Genomic DNA, 26,740 nt, shown 5'->3' with positions numbered 1-26,740 from the left:
ATTGTTTCGTTGTGCACCTGAAAAAATAGTATCCACAAACAGAGGGCCAGGCATGGCCGAGTGGTTAGGGAACTTAACCCGTAATCGGAGGTTCGTGGGTTCTAATCTCCGTCACACCAAATATGCACGCCGGTTCAGCCATTGGGGCATTATAATGTGACTGGTAATCCCACTATTCATTGGTAAAATAGTAGCCCAGGAGTTAGCAGTGGATGGTAATGACTAGCTGCCTTCCCTTTAGTCTCCCACTGCTAAATTAGACAAGACTAGCGCAGATAGCCTTCGAGTAGCTTTGTGCGAAATTTAAAACAAACAAACAAAACAATTACTGAAATATATTACATTATTTGTTGTATTCTTCTAACAGTCTTAGTTACGTGGTTGAAAAATCTTGAAAACTGCTGTAGCCATAATATTTATTGCTAACAACCTGAACAAGCTTTCTGGAACACTGAAAATCCTTCATGAAAGATTTGCCAGTTTCCCATTGTCTGATTTCTATTTCTAATTTGTTGTCTGTATATATATGTTTACGTTGTCATTATGTTTTAATGGTATACTAAAATAAAAGTTTCTAAAAACATTGCAAGTTATGGTGAATGCTAGTTATTTATCGATATCTGAGATTATAATACAAAAGAAAGTATTAAATTTCCAGTGTTAAATGGGAAAATGAACTGAATACGTTTTATTTTGTGTTGTACATTTTAACATTTTTGTAGAAATTTTAACAAGCTAAATGTCAATGGTTTCTTAAGTAACCTGAAATAAATTCATATATTATTTTATTTGTATGTACATATGCATTCTTTTTGAGAGAGACTGAAGCATCAAAAGCATATATATTGTATGAATAATGTTCCATTCAGCACTTCTACTGTGCCTATAACAAGCGATTTTATGCTCTAGTTGTCCTTGTTTCATTGCATAGATATACGTAAACTAGTAACTAAAACACATCCAGTTTATCAGAATATTACAGCAAAATTGAAAAGCTGTTATGACTCATCCAAGGTGTACTTATAATTTCCCATATATGTATCTGTGTGTGTACTATCTTCAACACATTTTTTCAGTGCAAAAAAAAAGAAAAAAATATTTTATGTTGAATTAAATGGGGTGTTATAGACTACTAGTTATCTAAAACATTTGGCCTTTCTGTCTTATAAATTGGTTTGACAATGTAACTGTCAAAGTGAATCTTGTAGTGTGGTAATCAAATAAACTACTAATCACCAGAGAATAGTGTCATTTACTTTTCATTGCGCAATCTAAACACACTACACAGTGGTAAGGAAAATGAACAAAATAGTGAACACCTTTTCATAATTTTGCTCAGCTTAAGTACACGTGTGGCCAATAACTTGAAGCAACGGCGTTAACAAAAAAGAAAATATATGAAAGAAGAATGAAAACAGCCAAGAAAGCTGAAAATAAGCGTAATCTAAATGAAGATAACATAGTGCCATTACAGTATGTTAACAAATAATTTAATTTTATATAGCAGCTCCTGCGACACAAAAAAAGTAAAGTTGCTCAATGCTTCGCTTTGAATCAATTTTATTTTATAAATAGCATACTTCTTTTTTATTTGTAGTAGTGATCTGATTTCAGAATCCAGAAGTTCAAGCAATGTCATGAAGCTATTCATCGTGGAAAAAGGAAAACCTACGTAACTTAGCCAATAACATTGGGCTGCATTCACTTTACGCACAGATAATCGTTGATTCTACAACATTATATTAGAGAAATAGGGCGTTTAGAAGTTCGTAGGTAAATATTATCTTTATACAAAAAAGGAGTTTGTGTTATAAAACAAATTTGTTTTCTTGTTTTATTCTCGTTATTTTCGTTCTTCAAAACTACAAAAGTCACCTGCACTCTGTCAACCGAGTGGAATCGGACCCCAAGTTTTAGCATTATGAGTCCCTAAACGTAGTAGTATCTCACCGGGATGAAGTGTTTTGTATGTTTGTTTTTTGGGCGATTATGGTTTCTTTTGAATTTCACGCAAAACTGCACGAGGGCTATCTACGCCAGCCGTCCCTAATTTAGCAGTGTAAGACTAGAGGACAGGCAGCTAGCTAATCATCAACACGCCAACTCTTGAGCTGCTCTCTTACCAACGAAATGGCGAGCATGTTTGATGTGACGGAGATTCAAACCCACGACCCTCGAATTACGAGTCGAGTGCCTTGACCACTTGGCCATGACGGACAGTTTTTAGGTGTAATGCAAATACACACAACTGGTTACACTTTCTATAGAAATCCAAAGTAAGTCTGAAACCGATGTTGAAATTTATTTATGATTTCTGCTTTGAAACTGTTAAAATAATATCAGAGACAGAAGAGCAAGTGGATATGATAGATATTCATGGGCTAGACGTATACGATTTATGAGTTTGAAATGTTGTTAGTTGTGGTGGAGGGCATTCTCAAATGGATGGAACTTTCTTAATGTTAGGAGTTCCAGTAAAGTCTCTAAACGCGTTCATCAGGCACGAGAAGAAAATCGGAAGGATATTTTAAATAATATTTATGTGTGATCCAATACACAGAAAGTTATTAATATCATTACTAGTTTTCTGTAATTCTTTAGTTCCTTTCTTTAAAAATAAATTATGTATGATAAAACTAACTTCAAATAATATTTATTAGTTATTCTATACGTCACTTTTCGTCAAAATTTATCACATCTAAGCAGTTTTGAATCTGTTAATACAAAGCAAATGACAATAAACACCAATATTTCATATTGACATAAATTTATAATAAAAATCACGTCTAGCTTTATATTCTGTTTGTCTCAGTTGTGGGAAAAGCAAATGTTTTAAACAGTAAATGATGCTGGGGCGAAAGAAAAATAACTATCAATAGAAGCGGGAGGTAGAGGTGGTGACGACAAACTACTTATTACTGTTTACACTGATGGTAGTTGGTCCCAAAGTTGTTACGAGCGCAAAATCACTGCAAAGTATAGTTGTGCTGGTATAACTAATTTTTGTACAAAAGAACCACTATATCTGGGTGTGAGGAACAGGTTTTGTAGCACTTGTTTAAGAAATATAAAACAACCATTAGTAAAGAGCATAACTGTTGAATAAACTGGTTTTTGACATTATAGTGAAAGGGTTTCGGAACAGTCAAGATATGCATAGTCTACAGTATCTAAAATAATAGCAGATGGAGACCCAAATATCTATAGAACAATAATAGAAAAGTCTAGTTATGGTAGGCTGGAATAGAATGTGCAATGTACCAATCATGCATTAAATACTGCACCAAACAAATTTACAAAATTTCAAGATTTAATGCTGAAAATGGACTATTTCTATACAAGCCCAGCATAGAAAGACATGCGTCAGAAGAATTATCAGAAGAAATACAATTGAAGAAAATTATACACGTGAATAGTCGACACAGTAGCTACGAAACTGTCCTTACCATGTCTTTGGTAACCATACAAAATGTCAACCATTATTTTGCGAAAATTTCCATGTCTCACACTCACAAAACTATGGATGCTGTAGATTACCTAGTCAGAAAAGAAGGTAAGGTAGTTACTGACAGCACTACAAACTGTGTTGAAAGTTATATGCATTTAGTTGCTAAAATTTTCAAGTGGAAAGCAGTTCAAACGATATCAGTCTATCTCTTGTCATCATCGTTGTCAATCATCCGGGTTATCGTATCATTATGGACCAGCGTAACACCAGAAAGTGTGGAAGCATATAACATCAAAAAGCCCTTCTTTAATTGTGAAGAAAATATGTCGAACGACGACAAAAAAGTAATTAAATGTAGAAAATGACTACCCAGGGTAAAGAAAAAAGCCGTCTGAGATAAACTGAAGAAAATTCGAAGTCGGAAGGAAACAAACATAATGATGACCAGCTTTTACAACTAAATTTGAATGATAAAGAGCTAGTCAGGAAATTTTGATAAAGCTATAAGTAACTGAAAAAAGATTAAATAAGTTAAAAAAGCATACACGTGATCAGAATAGAAATGAATTATAAATTTTGGAAAGAAACAAACGAATTACGGCACCATAATTTCGATCTATTCGTAAAATGAGGAAACAACTTGCTGTAAAAACCCAGTAAAACAGTTACTTAACAAAGTCCTTGCTAAAACAGATTATGAACAAGAAACAGGAGTACTATTTTATTTGTCGATCTCAGTTTTAGGTTTATTTGTGCACCATCAGACGGACAAATAGGAAATAATGGAATACTGGAAGTGAAATGTCCCAAAAGATCTGAACATTTTATTCCAATACAAGCTGTTAAAAACTTGAAACAGTTTTGTTTTGTACTTACTACTTTAGGCACAGACATTCAACTCAAAAAATTCATGGTAAAATTATTTTTACCAAGTTCAAGGTGTAACGGATTTAAAATTACATATTTATTTTAATATCTATGTTTATTTCAGTTTAATATATATTTAGAAATGCATTTCATGTATAATGTTAAATGTGCATTGCAAAAGTCTCGCTTGTTCTCTAAATTTGTAGAAAATATTCGAACATAAGAATCAATAAAATGCGATGTATGTATGTAAAATACCGGTATTGTTGCTAACTGAATTTTCGAGAAACTTATTTAATGAGTATAAAAGTTAGTCGTCGAAACACACGACGAGTCACTATAATATTATTGGGTCGCTACAGTCAGTATACTATAAACCTTGGAAACTATACACACTTATTAATCGGAAAACTACAGAAATTTGACCAGGAACGTTTATAGATTTCAAACATTAGAAACAGTTCAACTCAATAAATTAACTTCGGACATTAGTATTTCTTCGAGTTCATTAAATATGTTCGTTAGAGAAAAGTCAGCTTTAAACGGTATGAAGCTAGTCATTAAATGAAATCTAACACTATCAACATATAATTCGTTCCTCGTGAACCGTCAATAAAATATTCAGTCTCAGACCAGACAGAAGACTCAGTGTTGTTCGTAAGTTTATAAAACTTTTATATATAAATTTTTATTTGTAATAGCCGTTATTGGAAATTGTGTGGCTGTTTGTATATTAAAATACATTCATGTTAATAAAGAAAATTGTATGTAACAATCTTGTTGGCAAATATCACAAATTTTGACATTAAATTAACTCCTGAATTAAAATTTAAATTTCGCGCTATTTGAAATCGTAATACATAACATAATAAATCGGAGACTTGTCCGAGATAAATTATAATACGAACAAAGATCATTTACATGTAGCATGTGTGATCTTGACATTAAGACACCTTATTACATACACATGGAAAGCACGTTGTGAAATGATATTTTCTGGATACAAAAGATGTTTCCTTTATTAAATAAGTTTCTTTTCTGGATTAACTTCTTTCAGAACTGGTTGATCCCCGAAACCAACAATACAACCGACAAGCAATTCTAAAACGAAAAGCACCATTTGTTTGGTTGTTTGTTTTTGAATTTCGCGCAAAGCTACTCCAAGGCTATCTGCGCTAGCCATTCCTAATTTTGCAGTGTAAGATTAGAGGGAAGGCAGCTAGTCATCACCACTCACCGCCAACTCTGAGGCTACTCTTTTACCAACGAATAGTGGGATTTATCGTAACATTATAACGCCCCAACGGCTGGGAGGGCGAGCATGTTTGGTGCGACGGGGATTCAAACCCGCCACCTCGTATTACGAGTCGAACGCCTTAACACGCTTGACCATGCCGGGTCCAAAAGCACCATTTAAAGACATGGAAAAATTAATAAAAACTTGCTTTAGGCATAAAGATGCTTTTTAAGGGTTATGTATAATTTACATAAATATAGTAACTGAAAAAATACGTAGTCCTGTGTAAATTAAAATTCAAGTAAACTGGCAGAAAATATTTATCATTTTCCCTAGGTCAGAAAATTATTTATCTTATACAAAATATGTTCTTTTTTAGTCACAAGTTATTATGTAGTGAATTTCTTGTGGTTTCAACTTTCGAAAGCCTATATTAAAAAAATGATTTGATGTCTGAATAATATATTGTACTTGTTTAATTCATTATGAGGTATTATAAAACTTTTTTTATTATGGAAGAAAGCCACTTTGAACTATCTGCTGAGCCCACCGAGGGGAATCGAATTTGTTATGGAAACAGAATAAATAGGGAAAAGAATATAGTTTGATCATACAGAATATTTTTAGAGGTTGTGTAATTTACATAAATAAAATAATTGTTTGTGAATAAATCTATACTCCTATGTATATGTAATTAATCGAACAATATAACAAACACGGAACATCACATAGATTTAGAAAATCACAGAAATATTTATTATGAGTGGAAGATTTTCAACATACCAAACCTCTAAAGAGAAAAGACATAACGTAATCATGTGCTATAAGTAGACGTTTTATGTAATGTACAATTGTAAAAAATAGCTATAACTGTTACATAAGTGCAAATATAAGTTTCTAGTATTTTTATTATTGTGTAAGTTAATGCGACGCAATTTTCAGTGTGTCTTACATATTTTTCCATATAATTATGTTCTTTATTAGTTGAATAATTATGTCATTATATCTAGCAGCAATGTCAAAATTAATCAGAGGCTGATGAGAATAACATTATACTTTATTTACTTTTCCACTAAATAATTACATGTAGAATATTCTTGTTCTGAAGGTTAATTCAACCTTATTTCTTTACAGAGCTTTTACTAAAGTAATTTTCAGTACAGGACCGAATTTCAATAATACAAAATATTATTTTTATCAGCGAATAGTAAAGCATATATGTACTTTTAATACAACATTAGTGTCATGAATGTACTATCAAACGATAATATGGTTGACCAATGGTAAATGTTGATAACAACGTTTATTAAAAGTAAGTCAATATTGTCAGTGATTATTTCAACAGAAAGACTAAAGACCAAAATGTCATATCTGTAAGTCAGGACCCACTACCCCTACTACGATTTTAGTGTTCTTCCTAAAGGGTTCTAGAAAGACGATGTCGCATATAAGGCTGCGGAGAAACGACACCGAGAAAATAAGCATACCAACTTCACTAAGCTCGTGTACAACAAACAACACTTTCTAAATCAACATGGAATCAAGATCAATATGCAACACATCATATAGCTTACATTTATTATTTTATGGCAGTATTTTCAAAACTAAATGTGCAGAAAATATTATAAATCAAATGCTCAATAAGATGTTCAGTTACACAAATACGGAAAAAAATTTTCACACCTTGAAAGGTGTTTAAAATAAATAAATTTCATCTTTAGAAATTTCCTTATTGATGAACAGTTAACAACTTGTATTTGTGTTGTTCCATTTCTCAGTGAAACGCCTGAATATTGTTACATATTATAATTCATGATGTTAGAAAAACACGTAGGTTCAAGACGTTTTTATAGAAATTAAAATCCTATAATCCGAGCGATATCGAAAGAAGGACCCTTGTTCTTCAGGGGTAAATTGGGAGAGGTGGTATGATCGAATTAGAGGTTAAATATAAATAGAATTTAGTGACATCATAAAGGTCATCCGGCTTTCCAAGAATTATCTATTTCTTTATGCGCTATTGGAAGTGTTTTATTTCTGGTACAATGTAGGTGATTGCGAGACTGTATGTAAAAAGGTGTTAGATTTTAATTTAGAAATGGCTAAATGTATGTGTATTTAAAACTATACTTAAGTGTTTAAGCAAAATAAAGGTGACACCTAATTAACTGATAAAAAAAAGGTATGGAAATGATCTTAAACAAATAGTATGTTATAGGAAATTCAGCTATCACATTACATGAAAAAAATGAGCAAAGAATAAAAATTAATTTTCTAACAGAGATGAAACCAATGAAAGGAGATCAGATCTTTTTGGTGTTAATAGAAAATTTATGGCTGTTGAAATGTTCTTTAACAAGTTGTTAGTGTATGTCCTACATATTGGTGATTTCATTTTTTTATATTGTATGAAATAAATGATGTTTTTTGTTTCACAAGTGATTTTTTTTGGATAATTTAAAATTTCTTTGATTGTGCTTGCCAGAAAATGAGTCACCAGTTTCTTTGAACGTGCAGGTTTGATACGAGCTTTATTGCATGGACGACAACCATTTACTGATGGGACATCATTTACTTTTGTGGGAACAAGGATATCTTTTAGAGTTATGCTTTTTTGGAAGGAGACAACTGGAACTTAAGAAAATATCTGTTTAAAGTATTTGGCAAGATCAGCAATTGCTTCAGGTTCTGATAGGTTAGAAATGTTTAATGCGGACTTTAGATTTTCTAGTACTTCATCATATGGAATATTGGCGTAAAAGAACGAAACATTTTTGTTCGTTTGTTTGTTTGTTGTGGAATTTCGCACAAAGCTACTCGAGGGCTATCTGTGCTAGCCATCCCTAATTTAGCAGTGTAAGACTAGAGGGAAGGCAGCTAGTCATCACCACCCACCGCCAACTCTTGGGCTACTCTTTTACCAACGAATAGTGGGATTGACCGTCACATAATAACGCCCCACGGCTGGGAGGGCGAGCCTGTTTGGCGCGATGCGGGCGCGAACCCCGGATTACGAGTCGCACGCCTTACGCGCTTGGCCATGCCGGCCTAGAACGAAACATCCATCGTGCAAAGAAGACTGTTTAATGTATTTTATGGTGTTAAGAAAGTGGGTAGTGTCCTTTACATAAGAAGGAAAGGTACATGGAATACATTTTATGTGTTGGTCAACAAAAGCGAATAGCTTTTCAGTAGCCATGTTTATATTAGAAATTATGGGTCAGCCAGGGTTGTTTGGTTTGTGTGTTTTGGGTAGGAGATGAAATTTACCAAGGAAAGTTTGTCTGGGTGTCAAATACTGAAAGGTTTCTTTGTTAATTTTATTGTTGTGGATAAGTTCTTTAAGCTTATCAATTATGGTATTAATAAACTGAGTTGTAGGACCATGTGAAAGTTTTTTTTAATATAAATTAATGTCCTCTAGGTGCCGGTTGCCTTCCATGATATTGTCGTCTTTGTTAAAAATAACGATAGCTCCACCCTTGTCTACTGGTTTTATTGTGATATCGTTGTTCGATTTAAGATGGTTTAAATAACTTCTTTCTTTTCGGTTAATATTATTATGGCATTGCTTGGAAGATTTTAAGATCTGTATTATGTCACTTTCTACAGCTTTAATATAACTCTCTAAATGTGGAGATGTCCACCAAACCTTTTCGTTAAAGTTCAGTGTATGTTGATTTTCAGCTGGTTGAGGTTTGTTCTGAAAAAAAATTCGCAAAATCTTAGTTTTTAAAGAATTCATGAAGGTCAAAAATCAGTTTGTCTTATTAATATAGCTGTTATGTGGTCAGAAGCTAAGAGCATTACCAAGGGGATATAGTTTTGCTTCAGAGAGAGTTATATCTGAAAGATTAACAATGTTAGAGATATGTCGGATGTGTATGTCATCATCTATATGTTTCATAAGGTCACTGTTGTTTTCAACAGATTTGTTAGTTTGAAAACCAGATGACCTTCACGATGTCACTAAACTTCTTTCATATATATTACTCGTTCGATTACTCCACCATTCCCAATTTGCCTCTCGAAAAGAAATTTCCACCTTTCTAAAGTACTCGGAATAAGTACACTGTTTAGAAAATAACTGGCTCAAGATATACAACACACAACAACAGAAATTAGTTTTTCTTACCTAAATAAAAGTGGATCCAAAACCAAAGAAATGATGGTGTTTTTACAGCCATTTCATGGATTTCGTCCTATGAGTTGTGTTAAAATGTTTCGGTAATCCACGGTAACCTATTTGCAAAAGTAAATAATCAATCAACAATTCCAAACAAAAACAAAATGTGTAGTGTCTTTAGATCTTTCTATATTGACTGGAGTAATCAAGTCAATTAAACAGACGTCGATGCAGACCTTTCAATATCCAAGAAAAAAACTGTAAAGTAAATTTTCTATACTCGAGCTGTTAAAACAAACTGTTTGATTGAAAACAAACGAATGAACTGTACACAACTTAGAATATTAAAATCATTAAGCCCACCATTTACCTTTCAAAAATAAAATACCAAGTTAAACGTTGAATTTTGTAAAAAAATGCAGTAGTGCAAATTTTATACTGTTTAAATCTTTAAGAAAAATTTAACTTGAAAATATAAATCAGAAATGTATACTTTTTAAACATATTTTAAAACGATGACTGGTGCCTTAAAAATGTCCTTGCCAAGAGTTTTCTTTTTTGTATGAGATGGCTGAGCTTAACAATGTTCTCTCTTCTTCTTGTTTTGTTTATTTGTGTTTTTAATTTCGCGCAAAGCTACACAAGGGCTATTTTTGCTAGTTGTCCCTAATTTAGAAGTGTAAAACTAGAGGGAAGGCAACTAGTTATCATCAACCACCGCCAGCTCTTGGGCTACTCTTTTATTAACTCTTCTTGTTTTAAAATATAAATTATTTAACAGTATTACTGACTCTCAACATGTAATTAAAATAGTAGAACTACCTGAATTATGATTATTAATCATTTTGTAGTGAAAACACAGAAGTGAAAGAATGAAAATAGCTAAAGTACTAGAAGTAGACAATCTTTTTTTCAAGAGTTCTAAAGGAGTTCAAAAATCAAACACGCCAGATGTTTTGTTTAATTTTTAGTAGGTTGACAGAAAATGGTCAAGTGTCGAAAGATTAGAGAATATTTGATATTACTCTTATTTTTACAGGGACTGATATGAATTATACTGGAAGTATATTTACTTCTTTAATGGACAAAAATATATTGAGTCTCACAAGAGAAGATATGCAACATCATTTAGGAAAATGTAATACTATATAAAACAAAATTTAGATTCACAAAGGAAATACCGAAACTTGTTAACATTTCTTAGAGATATTACATGATGAAAAGGGCATATATATGGTGTGCTTATATATCAAAACGTTTTTGATATGATTTCACACAAACGCTTACCTTAGAAAATTGCATCAGCTCCGTATTGGTTTGGAAAACAACAACAAATGGAACTGTATGATCGCTAATAGCAAAAAGTAGTCCAATGGGGTACAGACAATCTGTAAACTTGTTAGTAGTGGAGTACTTTCAGAATGTTTGGGTTATTTACATTAATTGTTTGTTTTGTTATTATGAACAAAACTACACAAAGAGCTATCTGTACTCTACCCATCACGGGTATCGAAACCCAGTTTCTAGCAGTATAAGTCCACTGTGCCACTGGGGACATTTTCATTGGTGATACTGATAAGTGAAAATTTATGAAATCAGTTAAGTTTCCCTACAACATTAAACCATTGGGTATTTCCAATTGTTTTGACAATATTGAAATATTACAAAATGACTTAGATCAGTTGGTTAGTGGAACAATTATTATGCAAGTGAACTTTAATTACCATAAGTACAAATAAAACATCTGAGTTATCATAGTTTGGGTCACCCGTTTCATATAAATAGAAACCCACTCAATAAGACAACTGAAAAAAAAAGAATTTTGGTATAATTGTGAATAAATCGAATAATCAAACCATCAAAGTGATGCTCTGTTGCTAGTAATATAGCTAATATAACTTAGGATTGATTTATAGAGATTGCTTACGAATCAAAAGAGTAAATTATATCTTTATACAAATGACGGTTTACATTTACCCAAAAAAAAATATTGGCTTTCAAGAGGGTTCAGAGGAGGATTGCTAGAATGATTCCAGAAATGGAATGATTATCTTATGGGAATAGATTACGATATCTTATTCTCTCTTAATGAAAGATGGTTAAGAAGTTATCTTAATGAAGTTTTCAAATTATTTGCGGGATCAGTAGATTAAGCTAGGCCTCTGATTTCTTTGTTATGTATTATGGAGAGAATAGAACAAGAAAGTTTAGGATTGATATTTGTAAAATATAAGCTTAGCTCCAATTAAGACATTTTTATCTTTTTTTCATTTTAAACAGGGTGGTTGGCTTTCTGAATGAGTTGTAGTTAGCAGCTTTAGAAGTCTACAAATAAAATCGGCAATTTCGTGAAACACTAAAGAATGGTGTGTGTTGGTGTGCTTTCCAATTGCAAAGCTACATCGGCCTAGCTGCTGAGTCCACCGAGAGGAATTGACCCCCCTGATTTTAGCCTTGTAAATCCCTATACTTACCGCTGTACTAGCGGGGAAGACATTAAAGAATGGATACAGTCGTAAAGGAACAAATTGTTTAATGCATATATGTTGTTATTCAAATTAACTGGACCAGATATTTGACGTGAAAAGGAAAATTCCTTGATTTAAACATAAAATATATAAGTTCACGATTTCACTAATAAATAATTTTTTTGTAATTTCACCTCTAAACTAAAAAAGAAAACTTCCTAACTGATATCTCTAAATACTTAAAGCACTATAAGTAGTATACAAAATATATGTTCATATTGTAATGCCTTGAAGAAATATATTATGTTCCAATAAGGAGATGTAAACCGTTCTCGTGGGTTAAACCACCAGTATCTGTCTGTAAATTAATTTACACAGAGTAATGATTACTTTTTACATGCATCAGTTTTTGTAAGATCTTTTATTCTGTTACTACTGAGAACTAATAAACACATGCAACGTGATTTAAAAATGTAATAAAGAGGCTAAATGATTCTACGTAAAAAAACTATCTACCTCTTCTGTGAACTCTTTCTTAGCACTACAAACTATTTGATGAACGTAGTCCTCTGGTCAGCGTGCCAAACTGTGGTTTTGCGGTCCTTATTTAGGTCCTATTACCACTAGAAAAAAAAAAGAGAGGTCCCTTTTTGAGTGCGTTATAAAGATGACGGTCAAATCTCACTGTCTAGTCAAACATGAATAGTCTGTGAGTTGATTATGAGTGCTGTTGACTAGCTGGTATCCAAGCAATCTAGGAATTAAAAATTAGGGACGGATAGAATAGAATAAACAAAAACTCTGCTTTATTATGTCCACAAAGGTTATTTTCTTCAGCACATAAACAGCCCCAAATGCACACTTGGTGTTGAAATTATTAAACATAAATACAGCTAACTGTGTACAAAGAAAACATTTGAAAGAATCTTTCCTATAAAGTTATTTGTCTACTACAGTACCTTATCATTGATCAGTTTAAGGTAGTCATTAAAAGTCAAATAAATTATTAATATTTTTGTTAATGGTAAAACCTATTTTTGATTGGGTTGATTTTTAATACCTTAATCTTGTTAAAATATCAAAATTAATAGGTATAAATCAAATAGTAATAAGTAATATGGAGATGCAAGCTAGGGTCTAGATGTTGAATCATAAGATGTAGTTTCAGGCTTTTGTCTATTACAATGTTCATTATAAACAACTGGCTAAATACATTAGTTGGAATTATTCGTTTTCAACGCTAAATGCATAGAGAAAAACTCCATATAGCAATTACTGGGATTAATGGAAACATTAATCCAATTATTCTTTGCTTTTTGGTATGTATGTGATACGTACGACATTAAACATACTGCAACCAACACCAACCTTTTAACATATCGGCAATTATAGGTTTGAACCAGTTTTTTTACAGTCTTTCTTTCCAAATTCCCATGTTTATTTATGTTTCTTTCTATTTAAAATAATGTCAATAACTTTTAATTTTCACAATACCTTTTTTTTCGCATTTAATTATCTCATTCTAAGTAAATAAGCTTGCAATTTTGCTGAGGTTTCAGCTCTTTGTATATTGATAGTTATTATTGCATTTTATGTGGTCTTTCCCAAATTTTGTCATCCAGTGGGACAACGGCATGTCGGTGGACTTACAACACTAGAAACCGGATTTTGACACTTGTGGTCGGCACTCTTGTGCTTAACTACAAACAACTAACACATTTTATTGGTTTTGAGTGCTTAATTTATTTTACTTATATGAATTAGATCTCAGTTAATCTTTTTTTATTGTCTTATTTCTGGTACAATGTAGGTGATTGCGAAAGTATATGTGAAAAGGTGTTAGGAATATTTTAATGTAGAAATGGCTAAATATATATATATTTAAAACTATACTTAAATGTTTAAGCAAAATAAAGGTGACACCTAATTAACTGATAAAAAAGGTAGGGAAATTATCTTAAACAAATAGTAAGTTATAAAAATTCAGCTATCATATTACATGAAGAAATGAGCAAAGAATAAAAATTAATTTTCTAACAGAGATGAAACCAATGAAAGGATATTGTTTGTTTGTTTGTTTTGGAATTTCGCACAAAGCTACTCGAGGGCTATCTGTGCTAGCCGTCCCTAATTTAGCAGTGTAAGAAGGGAAGGCAGCTAATCATCACCACCCACCGCCAACTCTTGGGCTACTCTTTTACCAACGAAAGTGGGATTGACCGTCACATTATACACCCCACAACTGGGAGGGCGAGCATGTTTAGCGCGACGGGGGCGCGAACCCGCGACCCTCGGATTACGAGTCGCACGCCTTACGCGCTAGGCCATGCCAGGCCATGAAAGGATATCAGATCTTTATGGTGTTAATAGCAAAATGTATTGTACATTTCATTGGTTTTGAGTATTTAATTTATTTTACTTATATTAATTACACCTCAGTTAATCTTTTTCATTTACTACAACACTGTACATAAAAGATGAATATCGTGACAATTCATAGCATGCAAAAATATTTCGTATTACACAAGAATAGTTTCCACACACACACCTGACCACCTAAAGAATGTTGGGGGAGGTTAGCATATGGTACTTGAGGGTTGCACAACTCTTACGTAACATATACACCGTTGACTTATATAACTGTTTAGTATTATGTAAAAGGCCTGTAATTTAAGTGCTAGTCATCAGAAAGTGCTTTGCAAGGCTGCCGTTAGGAGTTGTCTGCTGCCAGAGGGTGTATTTCTTGGATCACGAAGTGACATCACAGAGAACCTAAGTACAATGAGCGTGAAGATAGTTTACAAGTGAACCACCAGAGTGTGTGTGTGTTTTCTTATAGCAAAGCCACATCGGTCTATCTGCTGAACCCACCAAGTGGAATCGAACCCCTGATTTTAGCGTTGTAAGTCTGTAGACTTACCGCTGTACTAGCGGAGAGCACCAGAGTGTGACAACGTGGCATCAGTTTTATAGTAGCAAGCAAAGTTTTAAACTTAATAATTCAGTCTAACTTGCCTAGCATTTGTTTATAGTTTCCGTTAATAAATAAAACATTAGATACGCTTTACAAAAGGGGACTGAGTTTCTATGAGGTGGACACTGTAACTGTAGGGCTTTTTATATTTCAACTTATGTTCGTGGTTTCACTTATATATTTAACTGTATTACATGTCTTTTACCCAGGTGGATGATATTACTAAGTGGAATGTGTTAAAAAGGTTATATAAGTTGATGGTCTCACTAGGCATACTGTATGTGTTTGTTTCTATAGATAGGAATGCATACAGACTTAAACCTTTATAATATTACGTTTGTAGTTTTCATTCATATACTTAATATGTTTTACAAAGGCGGAGAGTGTTTCTATGAGCAGACAGTATTATCGTACTTATGTAGGATTGCATACAAATTTCAACTTGTGTTTAGAATTTTAATTGGTATATTTAACTGTATTACTATAGACGGACAGTGTTATAAAGGCTGGTGCTGCTAGTTCAATAGACTAGAAAGCTCATCGTGTGTCTCAGCTTGTGATTATGTTATTGTCTAGATCTAATTACATATTCTAAAGATTTGAATCTAGTAACTGTATGTCTGTATTGGTTTATCATAACGACAAAAGTGTTTTTGACAAAATATTTCATTTTATTGTACTTTTTATTTATAAATTTATGTGTATTACATAGGTGCACAGTGTTACCATACTCATATAGGATGCGTATAAATTTCACCTTTTGTCAACTTGTGTTTATTGTTTTCATTTATATATTTAATTGTATTACATATCTTTTGATATGCGGATCGTGTCACTAACACATTAATGTTTTTATCACATTTGATGTTTCGTTTTTGTAAATATTGAGCGAAACCTTTCGTCGAGTAGCAAAGCTCAGGGATTGGCTGGAAATGTAACATTTGAAGCTCAATAGCTTAACAACTGATGTGACGTTAATGACTGACAATACTTTCTTACATTTACAGCCGACCAAACAAGTTTAGGTTTAATGTTAAAGGTCTCATCAGCAACGATGTATGTTTGTTTGTTTTTATTTCGCGCAAAGCTACACAAGGGCTATCTGCGCTAGCCGTCCCTAATTTTGCAATGTAAGACTAGAGGGAAGGCACCTAGTAATCACCAACCACCGTCAACTCTTAGGCTACTCCTTTACTAACGAATAGTGGGATTGACCTTCACGTTATAACGCCCTCACGGCTGAAAGGGTGAGCATGTTTGGTGCGACGGGGATTCGAAACCGCGACCCTCAGATTACGAGTCGAATGCCTTAACCACCTGGCCATGACGATGTATGTTACAAGGTACTTACAATACAGATGCTCCTATGTTTCTTCTTGTTGGAAAATCTTGGTGAAGGATCAATCAAGAAAGATTTGTAAAGAAATATCACTATTTCTGTGTGTTTAAACATTCCCATAACTTAAGAAATTTTCCGTAGTTTAGTGTACATTGACCGTAAGGGAAGCTGATATCAACATTGGTCTGTGTTTATTTTTCGCCCCCACCCCCACTAGTACAGCCGTAAGTTTACGGATTTATATGCTAAAGTTAGCGGTTCAATTCCCTCTCGGAAACGCAACATATAGTGCGATGGGGCTTTGCTATAAAAACACAGTCACTGTTTATTTCTTTTCGCAATCTGAATTTTACTAGTTTTTTGTAAATCTTACATCAATTTGTTAACATTTAATGTGAAAAAACTAAAACTTTATTATTATATTAGAAATAAAACTACTATGGTCTATACAAGTCATACACCTTTGATCAGTAGTCTATGAAGATAAAACTAATAATGTTTGTGAATATCTGACACAGTTTTAAGTGAATTTATATGAACAGTTATATTAATAGAACTAACGAGTGTATCATCATCTTCAAAATGTCCGTTATATTACTTATTATGGTGCATATTGTTTTCAATGATAAATAATGTACTATCATAGTGTTTAACACATTCTCCAACTACTTCTCAGTATCTATGTCAAACTAATCGTTTCCAGTAACGGTTAGTGCACTGTTTGTTATAAACACGAGATGAAATTTATCAGTTCTTGTTTATATTATAATCAAATGGCGCATGACAATAGAAAGGGTTGGTTCTCAAGTTGAGGTCACTGACTGTTAAATGACTAATGAACAAAGAAAGCCAGTAGGAGTGTCTAACTGAGTTGTAAGTATATAAGAATGTACGCTAACTGAAATCTACTAGACTTGTATCAACTTTTGTTTAATCTTGGTAATCCAGTATCTTATAATTTATGCATATGTTTGGCTGGTGTTAGTCGTAAATATCACTGACAGTTGTGTAGCTATTTAGAAGTACGACAGATCACACGTCCATGTATCATGGCAGGAATTTGTCTCTTAAATAAATTTAAATAACAACACCCACATTACAAGATGGACAATACTGTTATTTCTTTACATATCTAAGCCATTGCATGTTATCGAAGTTAGACTATGTACAGATCTTAATAACTTATATTTGTTGACAATAATAGACTTAAATGATAAATACGTAAATTTTATATCAAAAACGAAACGCAGTAAATTAGAAATATAAAATTATTTCCTAACATACCCTCATCTCTTTAGAATGTCATTAATGTTCACTTAGCTTTCCATATTATTATATAAAGTTCAAAAATATATAAATTCGCGTTTTGCTGAATGTTAAGTTTAGTGACATACAAAATCAGTTCTTCATTGCTACAACCTATGTGAATAACATTTAATAAGATTTTCATGGGCCAAAGCTTATAAAACTTGGACTATTGATCACTGAAGTCAAGCACTCCGAAGGAATAGGTATACTTTTATTACATTTCACCAAACAAGAGACATGATGTTGGATAACATAAACAACAACGTTTACGATATGGTTCAGCTAATTCTAGTAGTAATTTTTGACTTAAGAAGGCATCAAAGAAACAATAATGACGTTCAATTTCCCCAGAATTAGTAATCTGATTTGTCTAGAAACGAATGGTGGGTAAATTTTTTACAGATTTCAATGAAATTTTGATGTATTGTGACCAATTAATTTTGTTTTTAGGTCAAACTACGCAAGAGCACTTCCACAATTAGTCAGAAAAAATATTATCACATAGTAATAGGAAGCAAATAATCGTGCAAAGAAGACCTGTTCATCCGAGACTCTGTAAATGCCATTACCTCTATTAATGCATCAAGTATGCAGTAGTTACAAACACACTATTGTTTTGTTTGACAACTGTTGATCACAAACAATTCTTAATTTCTAGTGTGTATTTGTTCAGTCTACAAGATGATGTGCAAATAAAGGCGGGCAGAAGGGTTTGTTTGTTTGAAATTAAGCACAAAGCTACACAATCGGCTATCTGTGCTCTTCCATCACGGGTATCTTTATAAGTTATGTATACCGTTATGCCACTCGAGAGCGTGATAAAGGATATGGGATTATCCTGCCACATAAAATGTGACGGGTTTTTGTTCCATATACTGATCACACGAGGGGTCTAATGGTTAAGGTGTTCAACTCGCAATATGACGGTCGCGAACTCGAATCCCCACCACCGAATACGCTCGTTCTGAATGATAGCTGACAAGACTAGCTACGTGGGCGTAAAGTGAATTCAAGATAAATGGTAACTATATATGTATATCCTTTTGCCCTTTGATTAGCCTTCTTAGTTTTTATTGGTTGATTCTGAAAAGTATTTGGCTTTCCACAGATTTTATTCACACTCATTATTACTCTGTTGTCTCGTACTAATTACTTTGTCAAAGCTTTCTATTTTGCTGAACTATTGATGGTACCCAACACCAACCAAAACAATAACTTCGATCAGTCATTATAACATCTTGTTTTTGCTTCTGTCACCCAAACATCTCATTTTCTGATCTTATAATCAACAAACAAATGATTATTGTTATTAAAACATAAATTGTGATTACGAGTTGTTCTATTTATTTGAAAAAATGCATCTAAAAATATGTCCATCTCAAAATACTTTATACACACTTTCTCTACAAAAGAAATCGGTTTGATATTAATATTTTCACATAGGATGACACCTAAATAACATCAAATATTAGATTTCTAAAGATTGGCATTATATTTGATCCTAGGTTGTCATGACATTTTATACAAAATAAATAAATGAAATGAAGATGTGAAAGTTTACTTTGTAAGAATAAAAAGGAACTCTTCCCTTACATCTGTAAAGTCCCTCTGCTAAATTTGAATCATTTATGGTATCCTTTATTGTCACTGAAGTATTAGCAAAACAAATTATATACCCCATACTATCCTAGTACGACAGATCACAAGTTCATATATCTTGAGGAAGTTACAACTACATTGTACACTTACCGGCGTGGACAATGTGCATGCTCTGTAACGGTGACCAAACCGAAGAAAAAAGAGGATGGTGGTTATGCAATTGACAAGAAATCAAATCCTGTTTACATAATTTTTCACACTCAATGAAACCCATTTAAAACTCTCTAAAGAACGAGAAGTAATAAGAAACAAGAAAAATTAAAATTTATTTTATGTACATAGCTTATATTTGTATTTCTTTACGATTGCAACCCGTGCGTATATTCAGTACTTTCTTACATAATAAATATTACATACAACTGATCAGAGAAAATATGTAGTAAAAAGAACATTGTTATTCAACATTTTCTGCATACACACATAAAAGTAAAAGACAAATGGCATGCTGTTACTTTATTTCTTAAAATAAAATATTGTATCAGTATTTAAAGCATTTGCTTGAGTTTATTTTTATTAGGGTCAACTAAACGTCTGTCAGTTTAATGATTAAAATATTTATTTAAAAACTGAAATAATGAAATTAACAACAAAGTATTTCAACTCAAACAAAAAGATAAAACTGTTGCTATTGAGTGGTATATTATATAATAGAAATTACATTCAACATATCGTTACACTTAAATATATCATTCAGCAAAATAATAATGTTGATATAACAACGCTTAGTGTACTTCCTTTGTGTATGAAATTACTAAAACAATACGTTCCAGTCTTCCATCATTGCCCTTTTCTTTTATGGATGTACACATTTGCAGGACCTACAATTTTTGACGTACAACTTGTTTTATAACAGTCATGGAAAGCTGTTTTCAGTAAAACACAATGAATAAAAATATTTTATATACCTAATATTATGGTTTATTTCTTGAATAACGGAAAATTATAGTAAAAGTGAGCATAAAAAAACTAGTCACATAAACTTTCCTTGCTTAATAATGTTTTATACTTTCAGCAATTTGTTCTGATCACGTGTTCTTGTACCATAACAAAATGCTCAACAAACCTTTAACCCTCAGTTTCCCATAAATCCCATTTTGAACCCATTGTGGAATATATCTGAAGCTACAATTCTCTACCTTATTGTCACTGGATAATTATGTTTGACATTTATTTAGCAACGATTTTTAAAACATAAAAGATCGAAATTCACTTTTCTATTCAAATAGTCCTATTTATATTTTTTATAAAAATGCACAAGGCATGTATTGTATTTTTGGTCATTACTAAGCAATATTTTTGATAATCTAGGCATTCAGATATTCACAGTGCAAACTGAAGTTATCGTCTTCTCATTGCAGTATTGAACTAGCATTTTACATATCACAGTTTTTAAACTTAAAACATATTAAATATATAACGAATATTGCAAAATTGAGTTTATAAAAAACGTACCATTTACAGTTACGGAAAATGCTAATTGTCCTTCTTCACACTCGTTTTCAGCTTCTGAAATAGTTTTTTACCACATGAAAGTTATGAAATTAGACACTTGTTTGAAATAAACGGTTAGTTGGCTTTTGAGGTAAGTCTTCAAATGTTTCACGTTGATGGCTCATGCGTAATATCACAATTCAATTTATATTAAGCTGGGCAGTTGTGATAATGAATAGTTGATCGTCAAGGAAGGAAAAAGGGCAAACAACTTTACTGAGATAAGAGCCATTAACGTTTTCAAACACACTACAAGATGGTAATACAGTAGAAACAATAATTATTTTCTTAACATTAAGAATATCTCTGTGCAATACATTGTGTCAGCATGTTCTAAAACCTAAAGTAAACCACAATTGCTTAACAATGTTTACCTGTTCTTTATGGCTCTGAGGTTACAAAGAGGGAGATCCTTAAACAAACAAACAAAAACGTTTTCTGTTTGACTTGGCACAGACTGGTACAGTTTTGTACAATTTTCGTACGATCATATTTGGTGAATATAATGTTTGCTCACTTAAACTTTTGTTTTCATATACACACATACACGTCATTAGTGTCGTGCAGTGATGTTTTTCCAAATATTTATACAAATACTTTTTGAAACGTTTAAAAGTCAGTGTTGTCTTTAATTTGAATAAAAATAAGAAAATATTTATGAAATTATTTGAAACACAGAGATATTAACTGTTCTTATAAGTAAGATTTGTTATCATAACGTTTTTAATCTACGTCGAATAAATTTTATAAGATTTACTTTTTCCGGATAGTTACGGTAACTTAGAAATACATACATTAACTAGCACTAATTGCATATAAGTGTCACGCTATTTGTTTTCCAGTGTCAGTCTACAGTGGTACTGGTTGTGTATACTAACAGTACTAAACTCAATCAATATTCAACAAACCTATAACGAAGCTCATCATGGTATAACCTAAGTGGTTGGTGGTCGTCTCTTTCCCCCTGCCTGTTAATGGCTCAGATGAAAATCGCGTCCGAAACCCCCGCTGGACAAACCACGCGTAACCCATTGTGTAGCTTTATACTTAATAACAGACAAAACTCTTTCTACTTAAATTAATTCTGCGACTTAATCATGTAGAGTACATATTTCTTCCTTAAAATCTAAAATTTGAATAACATGAAAGATTTTGGTAGTCAACAAATTATTTTTAAAACACCAACTAAATAAATAATGAATGCTATCTTACGATGTTAACCTTCTTCTCTAAGATCTCCCGGTGGCAGAGAGGCATGTCTAAGAACTTACAAGAACTTAAACACCGGATTTTGATAACCGTGTTGGACAGAACACAAATAGTCCTTTCTTCAGCTTTGTGCTTGATTACAAAAAAAATTCTCTAAGTAAAACAAATTTTATTTAGATTCCATCTGTCTCCAGCGATGCTGAACGTTTTTTGTTTTGTTTTTTCATTTAGATACAGAGAATAAACGTCCATAATCTAGGTTCCCCTTGGTGTATAACTAAAAGACGTGGTCTGATTCCTGTATTAGTCGTAACGCATATAACCAATTGTGTATCCTTATTTAAAATAAACCATTATAAACAAAAAACTTTAACCTAAGCATATTATCTAACTAGCTAAAAATACAGGTTAAAGAAGCAAAAATTGAACAAAAAATAATTTTAGGTAATATTCCCATTTTTATTTCTTGCTTTCTTTTTGTATGTGTTTTTTCTTTGCTATAAAACCCTTAATGTCTTAACTAGATGCTCATAACATTGTTTGCTCATTTGTGTCTTTAAATTCCAGGCTAAATGTATTTTTAAAAAGTAAAAATGTGCTCGAATTTTATAAAGATGTCCTGTTATGGAAATTAAATGCTTTTTAAAACTCCTTTTCATACGTTATCTAATATTGTAGAGTTTTGTTTTTTCTCTAATAAGTCTTCACTCAGCTGAGAAAAATGAGCAAGCGTATGAACTAAAAATACTGCATTCTAGAAAAATAGGTAGATAAACAACGATTTACAAATATAAGGAAAAATTTCATTAATGGTAGAACATAATTTTTCAACAAAACATTGGTCTGTCGTAAGTCCGACTGTAAGAATTTTTGTGCTTCCTGAATTTACTTATTTTTCAGCAAGTCTTGTGAAACTTTCTTAAAAATGCCATCATTAAACATCTGTAGTTTCAAGCCTTGTAGCTTTTTGGACACAATTAAAACGTTCTATTTACTCAGGTTTTTTTCTGAAGACATCTTTAGTAATATGTCATTCTTTAGTACAGTTAAAGCATTTAACATCTACTAAGTTATTTTGGTTCCTACTCTGTTAAAGTAACCTGTGGTTTATTTTATTTTTTAATTTTCTTGTAGTTATTCTATAGTAGTTTGTAGTATATTTGTTTTATTCACATTTTATCTGGGACGGATATACTTATTTTAATAAGTTTTTTTGTTTCAGATAATTATATTTGTCGTAATGGTACTGTTAAATGTGTATTGAGAAATTCCCGCCTATTCAACTAACGTTGAAGAAGATTCTCGAGTATGAGAGTTAACAATGTACTGTGTGTGTACCGTATTTTCCGACTCACCCGCATTTTCATTAGCTACATTTTGAAAAAAAAAAGATAAACATAAGAATAAGGTCGCAGCACTTCCACTAATCTTACCAAAATGTTTCGTGGATGGTTTAGAGACTTACGGTACACAAATCATCTTGTCCACTTCTCGTTTTTCGTGAGCTATTTGCTTATTATATCTACCTTTGAAAGTGTATACTTTATATCACCATTGGAATATCTGTATTATTACTACTAATAATGCTATTTTAAACCCAAGGACGTAGATTTTTTACACCCGATGGAGGGGTAGATATTTTCGCAACCACTTATGTGGACTGTTCAATTTGCAAATTGGTAAACTCTGATTACGTGAACCTGAAAGCTGTAAACTTGCAGTCACAGAGTAATCTTGTTGCCATGATACTTCAAGGTTTCCATGTAGATTTGTATAAGTGAGGTGTTGTGAACAGTTTTCAAAATGTTAATAGAATGAAGACAAATGTGTCATAAATTAACTGCCACATGAATTTATTCCTGCACACTGCACATTATAAAAGATGGTCATTATACTTGACAAGGTTACTAATAACTTTCATTGCATGAATTACGTTTTCAAATATTAATAAAATTAGTAATTACCCTTGATAAGTTTATATCTACTAAAAAACTGTTCATGTTGTTTGATAAAAATAATTAAAATGTCTTTGCGAACTCTTGAAAACTATACATCAGTACAATGTAGCACATAATTATTCATACTTTTCATTGAAGTAAGATTCATTTAGTCCTCTAGTCTACATGTTCCCAAACGTAGACCTTCTTTGTGATGATCTGTTTATGAATTCTTTCATAAGCTCTTCTATATTTATCTTGTCGACCCCATCTTTGTGAGTGTGACAAACTGCTATATGGTTGAGGCGGCACTGAGACATAGTTGACCTTAACCATGTCTTCAACCGTCTCAATGCAGAAAAGCTGCGTTCACATTCGCAGCTGGATACTCGACATACAAGCAAACTTTTCATTAGAAGAAACACTTCACTAAACATCTGCTGGCTTGTTTCATGCATTTTACAGGAAGCATCCTTCACACCTTTAAGAGATACTGCTTTTGTTGTTCCTTGAAACATGGGCAACTGAAACTCGAGCCGTTGTGCAGAGATTTCTGGATAGAACTTTATAACCGACTTATCAATCTTGCCAGATGTGATCATGTTCTCAAGTGCTAGATACTGCCTCAAGTCATCGTCGTCTGCATTGAATCTAGTGATCAGATGTTCTATAATTGTGTCCACAAATTCAAAATATTGGCTTCTGTAGTAATCTCTAGCTGTTGCAGAATGGTGTGCTGAGCCATCACCTGTGATCCTCCTGGGGGGTCTGCGAAGGCGTGGTAGTTAAATAGGCACCAGATCAAGGGAAGTTACCTTTTTCTCAGCTTCATCAAATATCTTGTTGTAATTTTCCTCTGTTCGCAATACCTGCAGTTACTCAACTGTCATTGTAGATGCTTCAATCATGCCGGATACTGTCGCTGATTTTGCTTGGAATACACGGTTTAGTTCCTTTAGTGCAGTTAATGGATGCTTAGCCATCAACAATCCTAAAACTGTCTTTCCTTTGTCAGATCTGTCCAGCAGACCTCGTGCTTTCACTGCCACATCTGATTTTTCATTTGCTAATTCAGACAAAGAATCAACAATGTTCCTGTAGTGGTCATTAGCACATGTAATTGTAGATAGGCAGCACAACCAGCGTGTTGGACACAGTGGGCGGATGTATTTAACTGGACCATTATGGCTGTCTGACGATACAATATTTTTAAAGATTGTCTTGTATTTGTATGATCTATGAGGCAAGACACCAAGTTCATGTACCCACTGGATAGAATCTCGAACACATTCACAAGTTTCAACTGCATGTTGCATTATTAGATTAGCCTTGTGTGTTCTGCAGTGAAAAACAAAGTTGACGGTTGCTTCTCTTTTATTTTTGCCTGTCATCCACTGTACACACCACTCATGTTAGCGGCTCCATCATAAGTTTGTGCTCTTAATCCTGACAGTGGTAAATTGAGTCTAGTCAGTACATCAAGTATAGTCAAGGATATTGTTTCACCAGATGTATTGGAAACACTGTAAAAATCAAGAAATGTCTCATGAACGTCAAGGTTCTCATCTACGTATCGTACACATATTGCTTCCTGTTCGGCACCTGTAACATCTTGAGTGCCATCAACCATTGATGCAAAGATTTTACTTTGCTGCACTTCGTGTGCTATGTTCCTCAGTATTTGATGGCTGAACATCTCCATTATTTCATTCTGAGCCTGGGGTGATGTGAATGTGGTTTTCTTTGACAAGTAGGCCGTCAACTCAGGATCTTCCTCTTCCAGAGCTTCATTAACTGCAGGAAGATTCCCTCCGTATCAGTATGTCCACGTAATGCTAAACCTTGACGCAGTAAGAAACGTAAACTTATGAATATTTTGGCTAGAATTCTTTTGCATTCTTCCTGCTGCTTCGTTTTTTCCATCATGTAGCTGGACAGTCACTGGAGTTACATCAAATGATCTTTCTGGAGATATAGCAAATCTGTGCTGAGAGAAGGATTGATGTTCGTTGAATTTCTGTTTTGCCTTTTTCCAGTTGCAAAAACCGGTGGATTTGAATGTATACTCCACTGGCTTCCCCAATTTCCCTGTAAAAAGGCCTCTATTTTTCGCCTTAGCACAATGAAAGCATATGACTTTTTGAGTCTGATTGTCGAAGTGCAGCCATTGGAACTCATCAAATCACTTGCCCTGGAAGTTGATATTTTGATATTTTACTTTCTGTCGTGGTATTAGTTGTGTGTCTGGATGATATGGTTTCCACACTGTATCTGTGGAGTGTCAGATTTTTCATAACTGCATAAACTTGTTTCACAACTATCTGATGGCTCATGATATGCAAAATTTGCACAATCATTTTCAGACTCGTCCTCTGATGAACATGGTATTTCCTCTGTATGGCAAGTTTCTATTCCTTTGCTTGAGGTTGTTGGGTTATCTGCAGCTGCATTGTTACTTGTAGTACCAGTAACTGGCTTGCAGAACTGTCTAATATCGGAAAGTTTCAGATGCTTGCTTGTCATAATTGGAATCTGTTTCCCAGGTGACTCAACAGGCTAAAATACAGTCTTTATTGAAAAACTCTACCGTACAACAAACGAAGATAGAACAGAATGGAAGTAGGACTGAACTGTACAATGTATTTAAGTCGAACGAGCAAACCTCACAGAGGCTACT

General features: G+C 33.0%; 1 protein-coding gene across 1 annotated transcript in view; it reads right to left on the bottom strand.

The window, feature by feature from the left end:
- LOC143245574 (uncharacterized) overlaps positions 1-21,016 on the bottom strand; it is a 57,093-nt gene extending 36,077 nt beyond the window's left edge. The window contains exons 1-3 of the mRNA XM_076491933.1: positions 20,879-21,016; positions 12,663-12,769; positions 9,688-9,794 (exon numbers count right to left, since the gene is read on the bottom strand). Coding sequence (XP_076348048.1) covers positions 9,688-9,739 — 52 coding nt within the window. The 5' untranslated portion in view covers positions 9,740-9,794; positions 12,663-12,769; positions 20,879-21,016. The remainder of the gene's footprint in view (positions 1-9,687; positions 9,795-12,662; positions 12,770-20,878) is intronic.
- Between the last annotated feature and the right edge of the window lie 5,724 nt (positions 21,017-26,740).

The sequence above is a fragment of the Tachypleus tridentatus genome, chromosome 2, assembly GCF_004210375.1.
Source record: "Tachypleus tridentatus isolate NWPU-2018 chromosome 2, ASM421037v1, whole genome shotgun sequence".
Taxonomy (NCBI): domain Eukaryota; kingdom Metazoa; phylum Arthropoda; class Merostomata; order Xiphosura; family Limulidae; genus Tachypleus; species Tachypleus tridentatus.
The sequence above is the reverse complement of the archived record's forward strand: the minus strand, read 5'-3'. Positions and strand labels throughout refer to the sequence as shown.